The sequence below is a fragment of the Geotrypetes seraphini genome, chromosome 17 (assembly GCF_902459505.1).
Source record: "Geotrypetes seraphini chromosome 17, aGeoSer1.1, whole genome shotgun sequence".
NCBI lineage: Eukaryota > Metazoa > Chordata > Amphibia > Gymnophiona > Dermophiidae > Geotrypetes > Geotrypetes seraphini.
In genome coordinates this window covers 6,615,637-6,636,925 of record NC_047100.1, presented here as the reverse complement: position 1 = coordinate 6,636,925, position 21,289 = coordinate 6,615,637, and the positions used below count along the sequence as shown (strand labels likewise).

The 21,289-nt window shown below is 44.6% G+C and overlaps 1 protein-coding gene across 1 annotated transcript in view; it reads left to right on the top strand.

Annotated features, from left to right (window-relative positions):
* Positions 1–21,289, top strand: part of PRKAR2A (protein kinase cAMP-dependent type II regulatory subunit alpha) — a 64,526-nt gene that overhangs the window by 34,887 nt on the left and 8,350 nt on the right. Inside the window, exons 5-10 of the mRNA XM_033925991.1 lie at positions 11,157–11,263; positions 15,013–15,166; positions 15,641–15,742; positions 18,455–18,529; positions 19,487–19,552; positions 19,938–20,076. Coding sequence (XP_033781882.1) covers positions 11,157–11,263; positions 15,013–15,166; positions 15,641–15,742; positions 18,455–18,529; positions 19,487–19,552; positions 19,938–20,076 — 643 coding nt within the window. The remainder of the gene's footprint in view (positions 1–11,156; positions 11,264–15,012; positions 15,167–15,640; positions 15,743–18,454; positions 18,530–19,486; positions 19,553–19,937; positions 20,077–21,289) is intronic.

Here is a 21,289-nt window from a genome sequence, read left to right as displayed (position 1 = left end):
GGAAGATACTCTATAGAAGATAATACTGTACTCCAAACTTAGTCAACTAAGCTGTATTTAGACTAGCAGATTCAAAGGTTTAAATCCAGATGGGTAACAATGCTTTCTCTGGCCACATGCAGTTAAAAAATGAAGTCTGCTTCCTTTACAGACAGGAGAGAGGGGGGCTCCGGCCCACTGAGCAGTGCACACTGGAACTTGAATTTTAAAAAAAATACATTCTGCTTATATTGAAATATGTAAACAATCTGCTTCCATGAAGGTGAGGTCAGAACATTTCCTGTCTGGTATCTGTAGATATCACTATTCCTACTCAAACTAAATAATAGCACATAGTCTATTCAAAGTCCATAAGTAACTGGAGCTTAAATTTTGATGACTTCAAGCTTGTCTTGACATCTCTGACGTATGGATAGATTCTCTCTGGCAGTCTTGCAGGAGCTGACATGAGAGATTGACAACACAGACAAAGAACACAAAAAGAGTGTGGTCTCTCGAGTGGACAACAGTCCATGATGTCGTCCTCATCATGTTTCTTCATGATGTAAAAATATCACTTTGGTGACTGGTCGGATGAAAGTCTTCACTGTTCCTTGATTCACTGTTTAATTTCTAGCTTGTAAACTTTCAGCCCAAAGGCCAGCTGTTACATTGAGCTTAGCTGTCCTTCATCAGTACAAGATCCCTTCTTGTAGGTTCGACCAGTTGTCGTCCTGTATGCAATTGTCTGCGCGTGATTGTCTCGCGCGGTTTCGTCTACGTATCGTAGGAAATGCTGCCTTTACTTCTAGATATTAGAAGTGATTTTGTGACGTCTGAGATTGGCCTCTGCCAATATTGCTTTGCTCTTTTTAGCAATTTTCAAGTTTCAAGTTTATTATTGATTTGATATACCACCTTATCATTTATTTCAAGGTGGTTGTACAATTTAAAATAGGGTAAAAACAAGTAATACAATTAACATAACTTAACAAAAGATAAAGTACACGACTGGACAAACAGGTACAAATGGAAAGAGGGGAAGAACTACAGTGGTTAAAGGAAAGTGTGGTACACAAGGAAAACCAAAAGGATGGGGTTAAAAATGAGGATTTCAAGCCATCATTTATGTAAAAGTCCTTTTCATTGAAGCATCTTTGGTGTCTGTGCCATATTTTCTCTCCTTGGGATATCCTTCTAAGCCCATATGTTGCCACTGCAGGAGATGGGCTATTGCCAGAGACATGAACTTTCATTCTGTATTCTACAATCTCCTGATTAAAGTCAAGATTGCATTATTGCAGGAATCTCAAGTAGCTTCTGTAATCTGGATGCACTAAAAAGCAGTAGAACATTTGCTGTATGTCTGCTGCTTTTGTTGTTGTTATTATTATTATTATTTATTTATTTATGATTTTCAAATTACATATCAAGTATAAACTTGTACAGAAAGTTAAAAATAAAACAAGTAATTGAAATAGCCAGATAACAACCAAAATAGGAAAAAGTTAACATAGGTAAAGTAAAATATAATTCACAATATAGAAAATCTTTGCTTAAATTCAGCTCAAGTCCTCAAATGGGGATCCAAGGTGTACAATTAGCGAGTATACTAAGGAGAAGCCTAAGCAAAAAAAATAAGACAAAGGGCTAATTAACTGAATATGGATATCCAATATTCTAAACGGCACTCATATTTTCCCCTCTTCTGGGTGAGATATTGACAAGAAAGTTGGCAGTTGGCAGGGTTCAAAGAAACATATTTTCTTTAGCACTCTCCAGACCAGTAGAGGTTAACTTTACGAATGGGTATATATCTAATCATGACCAGCAGGTGGAGACTGAAAACAAAACTTTGGGACAGTATATCCTAGCCCCTCCTCTCTATTTCCCTCAGTCTTCTTTCAGTCTCCAGCAGGTGTTGAGTGATCTGTACCCATCTCCCTTGGTAGGGCTGTTGGAATTTGTTTAGGGGGTTTATTGTCCCTGTTTTTAGCCGGACGGAGCTTGGGCGGACTCTGTTTGGGGGTTCGTCCGACCTCGGGGGTGTCAAACCCGGCGGGTCACGAGCGGGGTCCCTCCCCCCACTTCCTCCACCTCCCCACATTTTTTTAGAGGAGCCTCAGCAGTAAGCCTTGCCCCCTAAATCAAGCAAGGCATATTGCTTTGAGAGCCTGTGGAGTCTGTTCTGTAAAAAAAAAAAAAAAAATAATCCTGAGGTAGTGCTGGTCTGGAGGGTTGTATCCCTTTAAGAAAACTGTATTTTACTGTATTTTTCAACTAACCGGCACTTTTTTGCAGCTAGGTCGCGTATGGAGCAATGAGCACTTCTAAAGGGAAAAAGTGCTCATTGTGCTCCAGACGCGAGGCACTCGCGGCCGGCCTGTGCAAGCGGTGTTCAGGCCGGTGCGGTGGAGGAGCTCTGTCGGCAGCGGCTGCAGGCGCCCAGAGCTCCCCGCCGATGGTGCCTCGCGAGTCGGCAGGGAACGGTGGGGAAGCCCGGTCTTCTCCGTCCGCCCACGGAGGGATTCCCCAAACCGCCGACGGTCGGGTTTTAGAGGATTCCCTCTCAGCTGATTTTTTGACAGCTGATGCCGGCTTGCCTGCTTTAGCGGCTGAGACTATTCAGGTCTCTCAGCCGCTTCAGGCTATGGAGGGAGCTTTTTTGGCGGGAAAACCGCCATCTTCTCTGTCTGGCCCCTCCATTTTGTCTTCCACCTCAGGTGACCTTCCCCCTGTTTTGACTATGCAGGGGCAAGGTTCTGCTGGGTCCCCTGCTGTGGCAGGGAGTCCCTTGGGACCCTCGGGGGGTTTTTTCTCCTGACTTTTTCTTTTCTTTATGCAGAGCCTATTTTCAGGCGGCTGGGGGTCCCGGTTGCGCCCAGGGGGTTTCGGGGGGTGGGTTTTCCTCCGCGCTCCCTGCGGCTTTGCCTCTTTCGTCTGGCGTGACGTCCCCTCCGCCGCCTCCCTTGTCCAAGCATCCGCGGGTGTCGTGGGACGAGAATTTGTGGTCGGAGGAACGGGTCGGTCTGGAGGAGGACCTGGACCCTTCTGAGGAGTTCCAGGACTCTCTGGAGGGGACGGAAGCTGGCGGCGGGTTGTCGGATTTCCCGTTCTCCAGTGACGAGGCGTCCGTGGTGCGCCTTTTTCAGAAAGATGAGCTGCCTGACCTTATTCAACAGGTTTCTTCGGTTTTGCGTTTTGAGGACGCGCCGCCGGAGACTCCGCGTGTGGGGGACCCCCTGTTACGGGGGATCCGTTCCGTTTCCCGCTCTTTTCCTATGCATCAGGATATTCGGGATATTATTCTGGAGCAGTGGAAAACGCCGGAGACGCCGTTTCGGCTGGCGCGCAGCATGGCGCGCCTGTATCCCATTCCTGAAGGGGATCGGGCTACGTTAGCTTCGCCAGTCGTGGATGCGGTGGTCTCGGCAATTTCCAAGCGGCATACCGTGCCTGTTGAGGGCGGTTCTGCCTTGCGGGACTCTGAGGAGCGCAAATTGGAGAGCATCCTTAAGCAAAATTTTCAGGTCTCTGCCTTTGGGGTCCAGGCGGCTATTTGTGGGGGACTGGTCGCTCGCGCCGTGTTTCGGTGGGCGGAGCGGGTCTTGGATCGAGAGTCTGACGACTGGTCTCTGGTGGATCAGGAGGTAGCGAAGATTGAGATGGCGGCCTCATTCCTCTCAGATGCTCTATATGACTTGGTCCGGATCTCGGCTAAGTCTATGGCTTTTGGCGTGGCCGCAAGGCGTGTGTTGTGGCTGCGCGCTTGGGCGGCGGATGCTGCGTCCAAAGCTAAGCTTACTAAATTTCCCTTTCGGGGGTCGTTTTTGTTTGGAGAGGACTTGGATAAGTTGATTCAGACTCTGTCGGACTCGAAAGTTCCCCGTCTGCCGGAGGACCGTGCCCGCCCGGCGTCTCGGGGTGGTGCGGCCCGGGGGCGTTTGCGGGACTTTCGCAAGTATCGCCCTGGGCGTGGGGCTGCTTCTTTCCAGTCTCCGGGATTTTCCCGGGGTCGGTTCTTCCAGCGCATGCAGCCCTTTCGGGGGGCCCGTCGGGGGGCAGGGAATCCCTCCGCCGGTTCCCCCGCTTCCCGTCCTGCACAATGACGCCTTGCCGGCGCCCCCTTTGGTTCCGGTGGGGGCCCGGCTGCGCGAATTTTTCCCCAAATGGGCCGAGATCACGTCCGATCAGTGGGTCCTGGAGGTGGTGCGGGACGGTTATGCCCTGGAGTTCGCCCGCTCTCTGCCGGATTTTTTCCTCGCTTCTCCATGTCAGACTCCGGGGAAGACGCAGGCTTTTCGCCAGACCCTTCAGCGCTTGCTAGATCTCAGGGCAGTTGTTCCGGTGCCCCCTCCGGAGTGGGGCACGGGCAGGTACTCCATTTACTTTGTGGTGCCCAAGAAGGAGGGGACCTTTCGGCCCATCCTCGATTTGAAAGGGGTCAACAGGGCTCTCAAGATTCCCTCTTTCCGTATGGAAACTCTGCGGTCGGTCATTCTGGCGGTTCAGCCGGGGGAGTTTCTCACTTCTCTCGATCTGACGGAGGCCTACTTGCATGTTCCCATTCGGGCCTCTCATCAGCGTTTCCTGCGCTTTGCGATCTTGGGTCGGCACTTTCAGTTCTGTGCGCTTCCCTTTGGGCTGGCCACGGCTCCTCGGACGTTCACCAAGGTGATGGTGGTCGTCGCGGCAGCCTTGCGGTCGGAGGGCATCCTGGTACACCCCTACCTGGACGACTGGTTAATTCGGGCAAAGTCGTTGCAGGAAAGCTCCCGGGTTACTGCTCGGGTGGTGGAGTTTCTCCGGTCGCTGGGCTGGGTGGTCAACCTTTCCAAGAGTCGGTTGGTCCCGGCTCAGCGTCTGGAGTACCTAGGGGTGCTGTTCGACACCTCCTTGGGGAAGGTCTTCCTCCCAGAGGGCCGGGTGAGCAAATTGCAATCTCAGATTCGCCTGCTTTTGGCGTCCCGGTGTCCTCGGGCGAGAGATTTCCTCCAGGTCTTGGGGTCGATGGCGGCGTCCCTGGACGTGGTGAGGTGGGCGCGGGCCCACATGCGTCCTCTCCAGTATGCTCTGCTCCGGAGGTGGTCTCCCCAGAGGCACGGGATGGATGTTCCGGTTCCCCTGCGAGGCTTGGCGCGCTGCAGTCTGCGTTGGTGGCTCCAGACCCCTCACCTTGTTCAGGGGGTGGGTCTGGATCTCCCGCAGTGGACGGTGCTCCTGACGGATGCGAGTCTCCTGGGTTGGGGGGCTCAGTGTTTGGGTCACTCAGCTCAGGGCACCTGGTCCGCGGAGGAGGCCGCCTGGTCAATCAACGTGTTGGAGACCAGAGCGGTCCGTCTGGCGCTGTTGGCTTTCCACTCCCTGTTGCTGGGCAAGTCGGTCAGAGTGCTGTCAGACAATGCCACGGCGGTGGCTTATGTCAATCGTCAGGGGGGCACCAAGAGCACTCAGGTGGCGCAGGAGGCGGCTCTGCTCATGGTTTGGGCGGAATCCCATCTGCTGGACCTCTCGGCCTCTTATATAGCCGGAGTAGAAAATGTTCAGGCAGACTTCCTCAGTCGTCACTTCCTAGATCCAGGAGAGTGGTGTCTCGGCGCCGAGGCGTTTCAGTTGATAGTGCAGGCTTGGGGGCAGCCCCTGATGGACCTGATGGCCACGGGTGGCAACGCCAAAGTGCCCCGCTTCTTCAGTCGTCGCAGGGACGGTCTGGCCGAGGGTCTGGATGCTCTGGTCCAGCAGTGGCCAACGGAGGGGCTGTTGTATGTGTTCCCTCCTTGGCCGCTGGTGGGCAGAGTGCTTCTTCGCATTGTTCACCATCCGGGTTTGGTGGTGCTGGTGGCGCCGGATTAGCCTCGCCGTCCTTGGTATGCGGATCTGGTGAGGCACCTGGTAGCGGATCCTCTTCCTCTGCCTCTCTCGGACGACCTTCTGATGCAGGGTCCCATTCCCATGTTCGACCCGTCTCCCTTCTGTCTTACGGCGTGGCTCTTGAAAGGGGTCGCCTTAGCAAGAAGGGATATTCAGACAAGGTGATCTCTACACTGTTGGGGTCCCGGAGGCTTTCTACCTTCCGGGCTTATGTGCGGGTTTGGCGTCTCTTTGAGGAATGGTGTCGGGCGCGGGGAGTGACCTCTTTTCGCGCTTCTCTGCCTAACATTCTGGAGTTCTTGCAGGATGGCCTGGATAGAGGCCTGGCTTGGTCTTCTCTCCGGGTTCATCTTGCGGCCCTGTCGGCCTTTCGAGGGTTGGTGTCAGGTCAGCGTTTATCGGCTCTTCCTGATGTGATTCGGTTTTTGCGGGCGGCCAAGTTGCTTAGGCCTCCTCTACGGCCCTCGGTTCCCTCTTGGGATCTTAATCTGGTTCTCTCTGTTTTGGTGCGTCCGCCTTTCGAGCCCTTGGACGACTGTTCTTTGAAGGACCTTACTTTGAAGGCGGTCTTTTTGGTGGCCATTACTTCTGCTAGGCGTGTTTCTGAGCTGCAGGCTTTCTCTTGTAGGGCTCCCTTCTTGGAGTTTTCTAGGGAGCGGGTCGTCTTGCGGCCTGTTCCTTCCTTTCTGCCGAAGGTTGTTTCTCCTTTTCATGTCAATCAATCGGTGGTTCTCCCGGTCTTGGGTGGTCGGGAGGGCTCTTCTGAGCAACGGCAGCTGCGCAAGTTGGATGTCGGTCGGGTCCTTCGCTCTTATGTGCAGCGGACCCAGGACTTCCGGAAGTCCGATCATCTCTTTGTCCTCCTGGCGGGTCCTCGTCGGGGAGCAGGCGCTTCTAAGGCTACTATTGCGCGCTGGATCAAGGAGACGATTGCTTCCGCTTATCTTCTGAAACAGCAGCCTGTTCCGGAGTTTCTCAAGGCTCATTCCACTCGGGGTCAGGCGGCTTCTTGGGCTGAGTCGTCGCTCGTGCCTCCAGTGGATATTTGTAAGGCTGCGGTTTGGTCCTCCTTGCATTCCTTTGTTCGTCATTATCGGGTTGATGTGCAGGCGCGTCGGGACGCGGTGTTCGGTGAGCGTGTACTGGTATCGGCCCTTCGGGGGTCCCGCCCGTGAAAGGGACTGCTTTGGTACGTCCCATTCGTAAAGTTAACCTCTACTGGTCTGGAGAGTGCTAAAGAAGGAGAAATTAGGTTCTTACCTGCTAATTTACTTTCTTTTAGCTTCTCCAGACCAGTAGAGGTCCCCACCCTGTCTGTTGTTGTTGTTGTTGTTGGGGCTGTTGCGCGGGCAGTTTTTGGTTTTTGCTGCGGGTTCTAGTATTTTTCTAGGGCCGGGGAGAATTGAAGAACAGCGGCTGTGGCTCGGCTGGCTTAGCTGGCGAGCTGTGGGGACATTCTTCCTTCGGGAATTTCTCCTCTGCATTTTCCAACAGCATTTTGGGTATGTTATTTGTTACTCCTTTCGGAGTATTGTTTTTTCTCTCTGTTGTTTTCCAGTTCTTGGTTCTGCTTGGCTATTCGGCAGACTGAGGGAAATAGAGAGGAGGGGCTAGGATATACTGTCCCAAAGTTTTGTTTTCAGTCTCCACCTGCTGGTCATGATTAGATATATACCCATTCGTAAAGTTAACCTCTACTGGTCTGGAGAAGCTAAAAGAAAGTAAATTAGCAGGTAAGAACCTAATTTCTCCTTATCATACGATAATGTATCACACATTTACAAGGGTGATGAAGAAAGAATGTCGCCCCCAGGGCAATAACACCGGGTTTTAAAAGCAAAAATTCTCATCTACGCTTTTGTGTATCTCGTGCTAAGTCTGGAAGCATTAAGATTTTAAACCTAAGAGATTTTTTGTTTATTTTTAAAGAAAAGCCTAAGCAACGTGTTTTTATCTGGTGCAAGGGCTACAGTAAGAAGAAGCTTAGCTGCTATTGCTCCTTGCCTTTTAGAAAGTTCCAACAGTGTTGACATGATAATAAGTGGTTGCCGATTAGTTTGTGACCTCTCCTGCTGAGAGGCAGGAAAAGGCGCACAGAGTCCAGGCTACTGTTCAGTGCTTGCTGGATATTCGAGCAATAAAGCTGGTGCCAAGCAATCTTTTTTTGTTGGACTTGGGCAGAAACTGTTTACTTTATCGTACCAAAGAAAGGGTCAGAAGATTAGAGACCTATTCTGGATCTGAAACATGTGAATGCAGCTCTCAAGATTCCTCGGTTCCGGATTTGAGACTGAAGTCAGTCATTAGGGGGGAGTTTCTGGCCTCCCTGGATCTTACGGAGGCGTATCTGCACATTCCCATTTTTCCAGCTCACCACAAATTCCCATGGTTTCATGTGCTGGATCAGCATTATCAGTTTTCGGCTCTGCTCTTTGGCCTGGCAACAGCACCCCGGATGTTCACCAAAGTGATGGTGGTAGCAGCTCATCTGAGGAAGATGGGTTTGCAAGTTCACCCTTATTTGGACAACTGGTTGATCAGAGCGCCCTCGTCGAAGATGGGCGTTCTACGGTGGAAAGGATGCTCTGGGTGTTGGAATCTTTGGGCTGGATTGTTAGCTTCAGGAAGAGCCATCTGATGCCCACGCAGTCCCTAGAATACCAAGGAATTCTGTTCGATATGGCAGCAGGCCGCGTTTACCTGCCCGAGATTCGCAGATAAATGCTGTGTGTGTAGTATTTTCATCCTTTAGGGGGGGAAAGAGGTTACCTTGGTTTATATTTGGGTCAGCTTATATACAGTAGTACAAGTAGCTATAGATAGCAGAAATCTGAAAGCAAACCCGCAGTTGAACTGCAGAAAACAATTCTACTGTATGTAAGTCTCTTAATAAAAGATCCTAACATTAGGGTCATTGGCAAATATCTTAACAAAAAACTGAATGCTTTATAAATAAGAAAATTCTGCATTGGATTTTGACCAAGTGTGGTAATTGCAAACCGTTCATATCTACTTGGGTTTGCAGCTGCATTTACTAAATTGGCAGAGAGCCTAGAATCTATCAACTGATTTTCTTGAATGATGATTGTTTAAGCTATAGTAGACTACTTAGCTATTGCAGTATGGCACACTAAACTTATAATCTCATAAGCTTTCATGTTCTTATAAATATATACAACATGTAGTCCACAAATTTGTTCTAATATAAGTTTCACATAAATTAGAGCTTACTTTCTATATAGAAATTAAATAGCAGCTGCATTATTGAATGAAAAAGTCATTCTGTCATTGTATCAGCCAGATTACTGGTATGACTTCTGCTGATGATGCTTATGGCATAATTATATTGCCATGTCCTCTTTCAATAATTTAAAACATAAGTATTAATCTCTGTAAATTTTTAACTTAATGCACAGATTTTGTATTTTATTTGTAAGTCTCTGATTCTGTGGAATAAAATTTCAGTTTTTTTCAGTAATTAATTATTGTTTCTATATAATACAAGGGCGTTTCAAAAAGTAACAGCAAATTGACACTATTTCATGAAACATAACACCCATGGCATTTCTTAGAGGAAGTTTGACACTGCCCAATAGATGGCATGGTGTGCTTAATCGGTTGGGTGCCATATACAAAATGGCTGTGCCCTTAACTGTTTTTATAGTAGAGGAGCAACAAGTAGTCACCAGGGTGTGAAACCTCGTGAAATTCATGGAATGCTGCAACAGTATGGAGATGCCTGCATTGGCAAGAGAAGAGTATGAATGGGTATATTAATTTAAAAATGGGCAAACATCAATCTCTCTTGAGGAACACACCGGTCATACCAGCATGGCCATCACTGATGAAACGGTGGATCATGCTGATGATGACATTCATGAAAACGGGCGCATTTCTTTAGAAGTTCTGGCCAGGAATTGGATGTCAGTACTGGAACTGCACATACCATTGTTGCTGAGGTTTTCAAGTGTCACAAGTTGTGTGCATGGTGGGTGCCTATGATGCTGACTGATGAGCACAAGATGATTCATGTGCAGACTTCCACAGCCTTTTTGGCACAATATGATGGAGAACGCTTCCTAGCACATATCATTACAGGGATGAAACCTGGGTGCATCACTATGAGCCTGAAAGCAAAAGGCAGTCTTCATAATGGCGTAACATGTTATCTCCAGTCAAGAAGAAGTTCAAGTCTCAACCTTCTGCTGGGAAGGTCCTGTTTACTCTCTACTGGGAAATGAATGGACTAGTTTTGGAGCACTATCAGGAAAAGAGTGAAACTGACTAGTGACTGATACAGTTCAGTGTTGAAGGAGCAGCTGAAGCCAAAAATATGGAGCCATTGCAGAGGACTTTTCTCTAAAAACATTGCCCTCCTTCATAACGCGTGCCCTCATATGGCCACTGCAATTCTTGACACCATTCAGAGATTGAGATTTCAAATATTACACCATTCTCCATACAGCCCACCGTTTTGATATATAGCCTTCAAACCATAACCTTACTGCTCTCTGCCCACCAGTCCAGCCAGCAGATTAACTATTCATGACATCCTGTTTGCCTGTCTTGTCTGTTTAGATTGTAAGCTCTTTCGAGAAGGGATTGTCGTCGTCTTTGTGATTCTACGCAGTGCTGTGTATGTCTGGTAGCATTATAGAAATAATATTAGTGGATGCAGTAATAGCCCTGGTCTTGCTCCTGCTGATTTATCATGTTTGAACCCTTGAAGGCGCTTTGAGAAGACAAAGATTTGGAAGTGATGACAAGGTCAAAGAAGCAGTGCATTCCTGGCTGAAGGCACAACCAAAAACATTTTTTTCCATTGGAATAAAGAAGTTGGTGCAACGGTGTGAGAAGTGTGTTGAAAAGGAGGGTGATTATGTAGAAAAATGACATATAATTTGTATTTCTAATTAAATTATATATCTCAAAATATTCAGTTTGCTGTTACTTTTTGAAATGTCCTTGTAAATGGTTATGAAATTGCAAAGAAAGCTGACCCAGGCCTGTCCAGTTTTAGGCACCCAATTTACATGAAATTTCAGCCAAATTTCAGCCCTTAGTTTTGGATGAATTTTTCTTAAAGCACCTAAATAGTCATCTATTTATATGCTTACCTATGAGTTCCTAAGGCCTCCTTTTACAAAGCCATGGAAAAGGTTTCTACTGTAGACTGGTGAGGTAAATGCTCCAACATTCATAGGAATTCTGTCGGCATTGGAGCATTTACCTTGCCGGATCATCTTTTTACAATGTTAAATTGTGTGTTTTTACCATGTTAAATTGTACTCTCTTAAATTCTTCAGGAGCAGCTCTCTCAGGTTCTGGATGCCATGTTTGAGCACAGAGTAAAACCTGAGGAACACGTCATTGACCAGGGAGATGATGGAGATAATTTCTATGTTATTGAAAGGTGAGAGGTGACCATATCCTCCCTTTTTTTTTCCTTTAAATCAAAGTTTCTTCTATTCCTTTGGCCTTCTAACTTAATCAGAGCCAAATTGTGATCTAGTACCATGAACTTTCATTTTGGTTTTTTTCCTTAAAACTTTAAATCTTTATTGAAATGAGCTTTTGTAATTTGTCCTAACTTTTTGTATGGTCATTGTAACAGTGGTCCTCAATCAGAAGCCATTATGGACCCTGAATCTGGCCATTAGGTATCATCATTGCATGATGACTGTGACTCTTCACTCCCTCTCCCCACAGCCACTAGGAGTTGTGAAAGTTGTTTGTGCTGTACCTTCAGCCAACCTAACTGTCCCTAGTTTTGTCAGCCGGAAGCCTGAAGTCATAATGCCATTATACAGAACCATGGTGAGGCCTCATTTGGAATACTGTGTGCAATTCTGGAGGCCACACTACCGAAAAGATGTGCTGAGAGTAGAGTCGGTGCAACGGATGGCCACCAGGATGGTCTCGGGGCTCAAGGATCTATCGTACAAGGAAAGGCTGAAAAATATGCAGCTGTACTCACTCGAAGAACGTAAGGAGAGAGGAGACATGATCGAGACGTTTAAGTATATTATCGGCCGTATCGAGATGGAAGAAGAGATTCTCTTTCTCAAAGGACCCTCAGCCACAAGAGGGCATCCGCTCAAACTCAGGGGCGGGAAATTTCATGGCGACACCAGGAAATATTTCTTCACCGAGAGAGTGGTTGATCCTTGGAACGAGCTCCCGGTGCAGGTGATCGAGGCAAACAGCGTGCAAGAATTTAAGAGCAAATGGGATGCCCATGTGGGATCTCTTAGAGGGTTAAGCCAAGGGAACCTGTCACCAGGAGTGGGATCCCTAGGATAGTAGACTTGGGGGTGGGTCAGTAGAGTGGGCAGACCTGATGGGCTATGGCCCTTATCTGCCGTCATCTTCTATGTTTCTATCATGATATTTCTTCCCTGGTTTTCAATTCTATCCTTGGCCAAGCCTACTACATGCCCCTCTGACTCTATTTTCACCCCTCTTCTTGATCCCATCTCACATACTGTTATCCCTGCTATCCGTCATATCCTTAACCTATCCATTTCCATTGCAACTATTCCTGGTAACCTTCAAACATGTAGTGGTTAAGCCAATTCTCAAAAATTCATTTCTGGACCCTACCTTCTCCTCCAACTATCGATCTAAATCGGCTCCAAGACCAGCTGCTTACTCTTACAAGAGATGATACCCTGCAACAACCTTTTCTTCCAAACCACCATCACAGAAGAGGCAAAAAAATACCCCAGCAACCTCAAAAATCCTAGTCAGCCCCTCAAAAACCAGCTGTCTTTTCAACGTGTTTTTAGGGAGCATAGCCAGCATATCACCTTCCCAGCCCCTTCCTCAGCCTATCGGAGATCAACTGCAGTTATATCATCGACATTTTGCTTTCATCACAATGGGCGCTTGGGTCCTCAAAGTCATCAAGGAGGGTTACTCACTCATTTCGAAACATTACCTCCAAATCACCCTCCAAGAGAGTCCTTTTTCACATCATAACAGACGTCCCTTTTTCAGGAAATTGAAATTTTTCTTCAACTAAATGTTGTAGAAATAGTCCCTCCTTAGAAGAATCAAGGGTTCTACTCCAGGTATTTTCTAATTCCAAAGAAGACAGGAGGTCTTGACCAATTCTCGACATCTGAAACTTGAACAAATATTTAGTTAAAGAAAAGTTTCACATGCTATCCCTAGGGACTCTATACCTTCTTCTAGAATGAAATGAATGGCTATGCTCTCTATATCTCAAAGAGGCTTACACACATATATCCATTCATCCTGCTCACAGAAAGTTCCTGCAGTTTCATGTAGCACATAAACACTTTCAGTACAAAGTTCTGCCATTCAGCCTGGCATCTTCTCCAAGAGTGTTCACCAAGTGCCTAGTGGTCGCAGCAGCAACTCTGCAAACTCACGGATTTCAAGTATTTCCATATCTGGATGATTGACTAATAAAAGCTGCCTCACCTCAAGAAGAACTTTCCACAACACAGTTGACAATAACATTTTTTTCAACAGCTAGAGTTCAAAGTCAATTTTCCAAAGTCCCAACTTCAACCCTCTCAAAAACTGCAATTCATGGGAGCCCTACTCGACACTGTTCATCTATGGGCTTTCCTTCCTCAACGAAGACAAGACACTTTGCTTCACCTTTGTGAGAGTTTCTCTTCTACAAACCATTTTAGCCAGACAGATGTCGCGGCTCTTGAGGGCATATGGCATCCACAGTCCATGTTATCCCCTTTGCAAGGCTCCATCTCAGACCAGCTCACTGGACCCTAGCCTCTCAATGGTCTCAAGTTCTCAATCCCTTTTTTCAAAAGATTAGTCACCTCATCTCTTCGTCAGTCTCTTCACTGGTGGATAGAGCCAATTGAGTTGTAAGCAGAATGACGGAGAAAAGTAATAGTTTGCCTGAAACTGTATCTTAAGTCTCAAGAGTGAGCTGTCGAAGCAGAGATAGTGAAGTTGAAGAATCTGGAGAGTTTTATGAGCAGAATGCCAGAGAGAAATATGCTTTCAGTTGCATCTTAAAATGTCAAAAATGAACTTTCAGCGTGACGATAGGGTAAGGAATTCCAGAGAGTGGGAGCCATGACAGAAAACGAGGAGTTCCTGTGAACATCGAGGAATAATTGTCGAAATGAGGGAACAACTAATAACTGTTGTTGGGATGATCGAAGAGGTTTTGCGTAGAGTTTTGAACCAAGAGGCATAAGAAGGAAGGAAGACCACTCAATGATATTTGATGAGAAAGTATATTGTACTTGAAAGGGATGTGATGTGAGATGGGAAGAATATGCTCAGCTTAGTGTAACATGCTTCTGCTGGCATGTTTGGCGCTCTATTTGAATGTTCATAGTTCTTATGTTTCTTTGAGCAGAACAGACTTACTAATTTTGGTAGAGCTTTTGCTTGGGGACCAACTGTAAGTGGCAGTAGAGCTCTCAGTGAAGTAGGAGGGATACAGAAAAAATCTGGAGTGGATTCCTTCTGCAAAGGCTCGCAGCCATGAGAAGATTACCCGCTTGTCCAGAATGACACACCTATCTATTGGAAAAGATATTAGCAAGGTAAGAACCTAATGTCATCTGAAATATGTTTACAAATTATATATAGTTAAGCTCTGGATTGGAACTCGTTGCTGGATGATGTGGTAGCAGTAGTTAGCGTGCCTCGGTTTTAAAAATCCATAAACTGCTATTAAGGTGTACATGAGAAATGCCATTACTTATCGATGAGGTCGTTAGCATGGAATCTTGCTACTCTTTGGGATTCTGCCAGGTATTTGTGAAATGGATTGGTCACTGATGGTAGCAGGGTACTGGGCTAGATGCACTGTTGGCATGACCCAGTCTGGTTACTCTTATGTTCTTGCAAGATATAGCTTCAGCCTAACATTTATTAGTGGTATGTCATTGAAAAACCTTCAAAAAATACCATTGGCAGAGGGGGCTGTCTTCCTAAGTCAAAAAGGTTGATAACTCTGTCAATCTCGCCATCCTATTTTAATCATTATAGATTCTATTGATAATGCAACTATTATTGACTATGATGTATCAGAATAGCTTAATTGGGTGATTCATCAGCCTTGCAAGCAAAAGGTCAGAAGAATATTTAGCACTACTGATTTTTTAAAAGTCATTTGGTCTAACAACTATGTATGTTTAATCTTTACAGAGGACAGTATGATATTTATGTAACTAGAGATAATCAGTCCCTCTGTGTTGGCCGTTATGATAATCGTGGAAGTTTTGGAGAACTAGCTTTGATGTACAACACTCCAAGAGCTGCTACTATTGTTGCTGTAACAGAAGGAGCCCTTTGGGGACTGGTAAGTAGAAAGTGAACTCGTATCTTGGTAGATACCCCAAAATGTATAAAGCCAGTAGGAAGTTAAAGAAGTTTTATTTCAGGTCTGGTTCTGAATGGAATTCACTCTGATTTATATTGTGATTTGTGCTAAAAGAAATCATATAGGTGTGTACAAATGCAGTCCTCTAGAGCTGCAAGCAAGTTTATTTTTCAGGATTCTGAAATAAAATAGTCACCAGATGTACTAACATAAGAAGTTGCCTCTGCTGGGTCAGACCAGGGCGCCCAACAGTCCGCTCCCACGTATACCTAACAGAGGCCCAGATTTAATTCTTTTTTTAAATCTTAAGTATTCAAAGTTAACAAAAGTGCAAAACAATATATATACATACATATATTAATAATCATAAGCACTTATAATCAATCAATTAATTTAATTCTGAAACCTCATCAAAGCAAAAGATAATCTTATTTTCTTTTTTTTTTTCCCCAGGATCGAGTGACATTCAGGAGAATTATATTGAAAAACAATGCAAGGAAAAGAAAGATGTACGAGTTATTTATAGAGTCTGTACCCATCCTTAAGTCTTTGGATGTAAGGACATGTATTAATTTACATATACACTCTATCAATGCTATTGTGATTTTGCAGATAGGGGATTTTTTTAGCTCCTTAAATTTCATGAATACACAGTTAATGAGCAAAATTATATTTCACATGACCACTGGATTTTCTTTTGATATAAATTTTAGAATTCTTTGTACCTTTATGGAGATAGTATTTATCTAGGTTAAAACATTTACAGATAGTGAGAATGTGTTCTGTTTTTGTCAGATAGGTAATGGTCTTAAAAGCATTTTATGCAACCACACCAGAAAAATATGCTGTGTCATGAGCCAGGTTTACCAAATGTGTGTAGCATCAATGCTTCCAAACTGTTTTACTTTAGCCTATCAGAGTTCAGAAAGTATCACTCTTTAAGTCTCCTTAAATTCCTATTTAACTGATTTTCCAGTGCAATAGGTGAGACTTTCTAGACCATGAATGAAAACAGTGCATGCAAATAGATTTCATGTATGTTCATTGGGGAAATCCTGAAAACCCGACTGGATTGTGGCCCTCGAGGAGGGACTTTGACACCCCTGTTCTAGACAGATGGGTTGTGAAACCCATGGCTGCATGCCATCTGCAGAAGGAATCCACTCTGGATTTTTTCTCTATGCCTCTGGTGTACTTCACTGGGCTCCTTAGTTCCACCTAGTTTTTCCCTTCTGCATGCGTGCCAGCAGGAGTGTGTTTGTTTTGCTCTCCCCATTTTATTATTTTATTCAGTGTTTTTTGTCCCATTTTGGGGGTTTCTTGTGCTCAGAGTGTTTATTCAGCTCTGCCTGCACTGACTTCGGTCTGCAGCTGACAGACCAGTCCCTGGTGGTAACAGTCAGTCAGCCTGCATTTACTTTACAGGAGCTCAGGGCAATCCCCATCTTCGGGGAAAACTTCTCAAACTTCAAGGCTTCATGATCCCTATAGCACCTTGTTGGCCACATTGGGTTTGGTTCCCACTCCTAGAGCTCGCATCCAAGAAATCGTGCAAGCTGCGTCAGTTTCCAGCATAATTGACGCAGAATGAGGGATCCCTCCTTCACCTGAACTCCTGCTTGTTAGCATTAATAGCACTGTTTCTTTCACCGAGCAAGTAAATACTTTCTGCTTCTTGGTTGCAATATCTGCTGTCATTGACACATCTAGAAAACATTCCACTCGGTTCTGTTACTGCTTCAAGTGGACTAGGTTTTCTTCCTGGTGTGTATTGCATTCTTTGGAACTAGTCACATGTTTACTTCCTTCCACACTGGACTACCTTCTCTCCAACTTTAGTCTAAAATCCAATTCAATTCAAGTGTATTTCAGTGTTATCAACACGTTTCATACTATTCCATACAAAACCACCTATCAAGCCACCCTGTTGCTTGGGATCTTAATATGGTACTAAATCCTCTTATGAGGTCTCCATTTGAGCTGTTTACAGCTTGCACTCTCAAACTTCTCACTTGGTAAGTCATTTTCCTCATTGCCCTTACATCTGTACACCATGTGAGTGAACTTCACGCTCTTGTCACATTCTCCCTATACAAGATTCTACCACGACAGAGTAGTATTTTGCACTCATCCAGAATTCGTACCCAAGGTCATCTCGAAATTTCACCACAACCAATTCATAGTTCTCCCCGTTTCTTTCCAAAGCCACATTTGCATCCTGGAGAGGCAGCACTGCATACCTTGGACAACAAACATGCTCTGGCATACTACCTAGAATGCACTAAATCTCATAGAGGATCATCTGAGTTCTTTTGTGGCTTTTGATGCTAACAGACTTGGAGTACCTGTTTCCAAGAGAACCGTTTCCACTTGCTAGCGGACTGTGTCTCCTGCAACAGGACCATGTAAGAGTCCATAATGTCCAAGCTATGGCTGCTTCAGTAGTTCATTTCTTCTCTAGATCCATTGAGAACATTTGCAAAGCGGCCACTTGGTCCTCAATCCAAACCTTTACTTCTCACTACTGTTTGGGAACAAAACTCCAGAAGAGACTGTCTGTTTGGACAAGCAGTTCAACAGAATCTTTTTACTTCCTGGGCAAGTCACTTAACACTCCATTGGCCCAGATTAGTTAAATTGTGAGCCCACCAGAACAGATAGGGAGAAATACTTGAGTACCTGAATGTAAACCGCTTAGGCTGTAAGCAGTATAGAAATGCTAAAAATAAATACATTCCCGAGTGCCAGCTTTCTGTCCAACTCACTTGGGTTTCGCCAATTGGATAATAGAGTTTATGTATCCATTATCCTCATCCAGAGCCACAATCCTGGCAGCTTGGGAGTCCCACATGTGAGAATATAATGCTTGCTTGTCCTCGGAGAAAGCCACTTAAAGCATGTGTTCTCCAAGGTCATCAGGCATATCGTGAGCCCACCGGGACTGATGGGGAAAATGCTTGAGTACCTAATTGTAAACCGCTTGGGTAACTTTGGTAGGCAGTATATAAAATACCCAAAATAAATAAAATAAGAATTCTCACAACTTGTCAACCTCTCCGTTGACTTCTTAGCTTACAGGAACATCAGTTCAGTAAAAAAAAAGTGAAGAAGTCACCTAGGGGAGGTGGACAGGTTGTGAGAACATATAGGCCTGCTGACCCCAGAACACCTACAGGTAAAATATCTTTGCTTTATATGTGTAAACAGTGCCTAAGACTTCCACATCATCCATAGTGTTTATAATTGATTTCTATTTTTGTGGTTCAGAATTCAGAAAGAATGAAAATTGTTGATGTGATAGGTGAGAAGTTCTACCAAGATGGAGAGCGGATTATTGCTCAGGTAAGCAAGCACTGCTGTATTTGCATACATCTAGATAATCTTCACAGTGATAGTAATCTTGGGAGTTTAATAATAAATATACAGTAAATGCTAACATTATATATGGCTTCACTTGATGCAATAAGGCTGATATCTCACATGTCACTATTCCCAGAAAGATAAGTGTCAAGTTGAGTACAGAGGTCTTAATAATTGAGTGAATAAGTGAATAATAAGTGAGTGAAGGAGAAGGGGATTAAATGGTACTTCTCATATTCTCACATATTCAGTTTAGTCACTGTGTCACAATACTGTTTACAGCAGTGGTTTTCAAGCCAGTCTGGGTTCCAGGATACCTACAATTAGTATGGATGGAGAGAGATGCATGCAATACTTCAGTTGTATATAAGCATATTTCATATTCAATGTGAATCTTCAGACTGGACTTAATTTTATTTATTCTACTTAATGCCTAAGCAGATTACAATAAAACGTACATAACTTATCACATCACTAAAATACCAATGCATCACAAACAGTACAGAGCTATCAGCTGCCACACTTTTTTTAAAAAGAAAAACCAGATTTACAGCTTATAAAATCTATTTCAAGGGACATCGGTCTGTAATTTATCTGTAGCTCAACTCTGCTTGTTGCTTATAGTCTTGCCTTGTTGACTACTGCACAGTCTGCATACTTGCTTCATGTATGACACTACTTACCGTCTGTCTTCCTTTCCTATTCAATAATGTATTTCTTCCAATTAACTCCTTGTTTCCAAAGTCAGTCTATATTGTGTGATTATTCGTTTTGAACTGTATTGTAATGACTATTGTTTGTATATCCCTCCATTTTATGATTTTATTACTGTAAGCCACTTATAAAACTTGAAACGTGAAGCCTAGAAAAGAGATTAAGCACTGAAGTCATATGAGCCTCTTGTAATATCATAGAAAAAATGTTTTCTTTTCCCCACAGGGAGATAAAGCCGACTGCTTTTTTATTGTAGAGTCTGGAGAAGTAAAAATCATGATGAAAAGTAAGGTAGGGAGCATTTGAAGAGAACTCTGATCTCTGTAATTGTTATGGAGTGGATCTTAATTGTTGTCAGTAGGAAAATCCCAAGAGTGCATCTATCCCAACAGTTTAATCCTTTCCAAAAGAATATAACTAGTTATTTAATAATTTTTGCTGTGAAGCAGCTCCAAACCTTTTGGTAGTGGAAACCATTGCCTTACATTCTTTTTATATTGTATCTTCAGTTGAGCATTGGTACTGAGCGAGAATGTGGTAGATTGGGAGTACAAGTAGGATGATGTATTAAAAAATGGTTTGTCTAACATTAATGTGGACATTAGTTTTGACAGATTCTCAATTTTGACGTTCTATAGTTTGAGAACATAATGCCTGATGTTCCATTTCCTCTTAGACAAAGACAGGTCAAGAGAGTAATCTGGAAGTGGAGATTGCCCGGTGTAACCGGGGACATTATTTTGGGGAACTCGCACTAGTTACCAATAAACCCAGGGCAGCCTCTGCATATGCTGTTGGAGATGTTAAGTGCTTAGGTAAGTGCTCTTCAAAATCTGGTGTTCTGTTTCTCTAATTAAGAAATTGTGAAAAAGAATCTCTCGAATACTATGTTGTCTACTCGTTTTTATTTCTAAGTGTTCTGCAGTTCCAGCCAGCAGGTTCTTAAATTACTTTACAAGTTAGAATTAGTTTTTATATCCCTCTGTTTGCCAGTGAAGGTTCAAAGCAGATGACAGCTAGAAGAGGCTAGATCAATAATCTAGAATCATAACAAATATATACAGTAGAATCCCAGTTAACTGGTACTCAACCAGCTGTCCAAAAAAAAAAAAAAAAGTGTCCTCCCTGCAGCCCCTGAAGCAACAGTGGCAACTGGTCCTGACCCGACAGCCCCCCGCCCTCCTTCTCTCCAACCCACAAAGTGGCAGCTGGATAGCAGAGGCAATGCTATAAACAGCCCGCTTGCAGCTAACCCCTGTAGGGCCTCTTCTCTGCCATGTCACTTCTGACACAGCAGAGGAAAGGCCCTGCCACAGCAGGCCGCAAGCAGCCTGTTTATAGCACTGCCTGTGCTGACCGGCTGCAGGTAAGAAATAGCAGCTCAACTGAGTGAGGAGGGGAGGAAGGGACATGGATGCTAGACCTGCAGAGTGAAGGGGAGGGGAGATGGTTGGATGCTGGACCTATAAGGGGGTGAGGAGAGAAAGTGACCCAGACCAGAAAGGAGGATGGGAAGGGAGGAACAGATGCTGGGAGCGACTCAGACCAGAAAGGTATGGTATGGAGTATAGTAGTATTACAGTAGTTAGGCCTATTATAAATAAGCAACCAGAAATACATTTATCCAGCATCTACCAATCTCCATGGGTGCCATATAGTTGAGACTCTACTGTTTGTCATTCATTGAGATTACTCCTAACATGATCATAAAATCTAGCAGAAAACTCTAGAATGTTTTCTGCAGTCACCAGAGTGCCAGCCCTACTGGAAACTAGCATTTGATTTCTGCTTTTATGTTTAAATCTATTTTATTCATTTTCACATCAAAGATCACAAAGAACACTTTGATACATGTAACTAAATACATTCAAGAAATTATTATCAAATCATAAATTCCAGTACAATGATTATAGTCCACATTAAAGGAGAGTGAAACCATACACAATCAAGGGTAGTTGAATTAAAGAAAACTAAATTCGGTCATATTTACATATGCCACAAATGTACAGGGTTCTTTGGTTAATTACA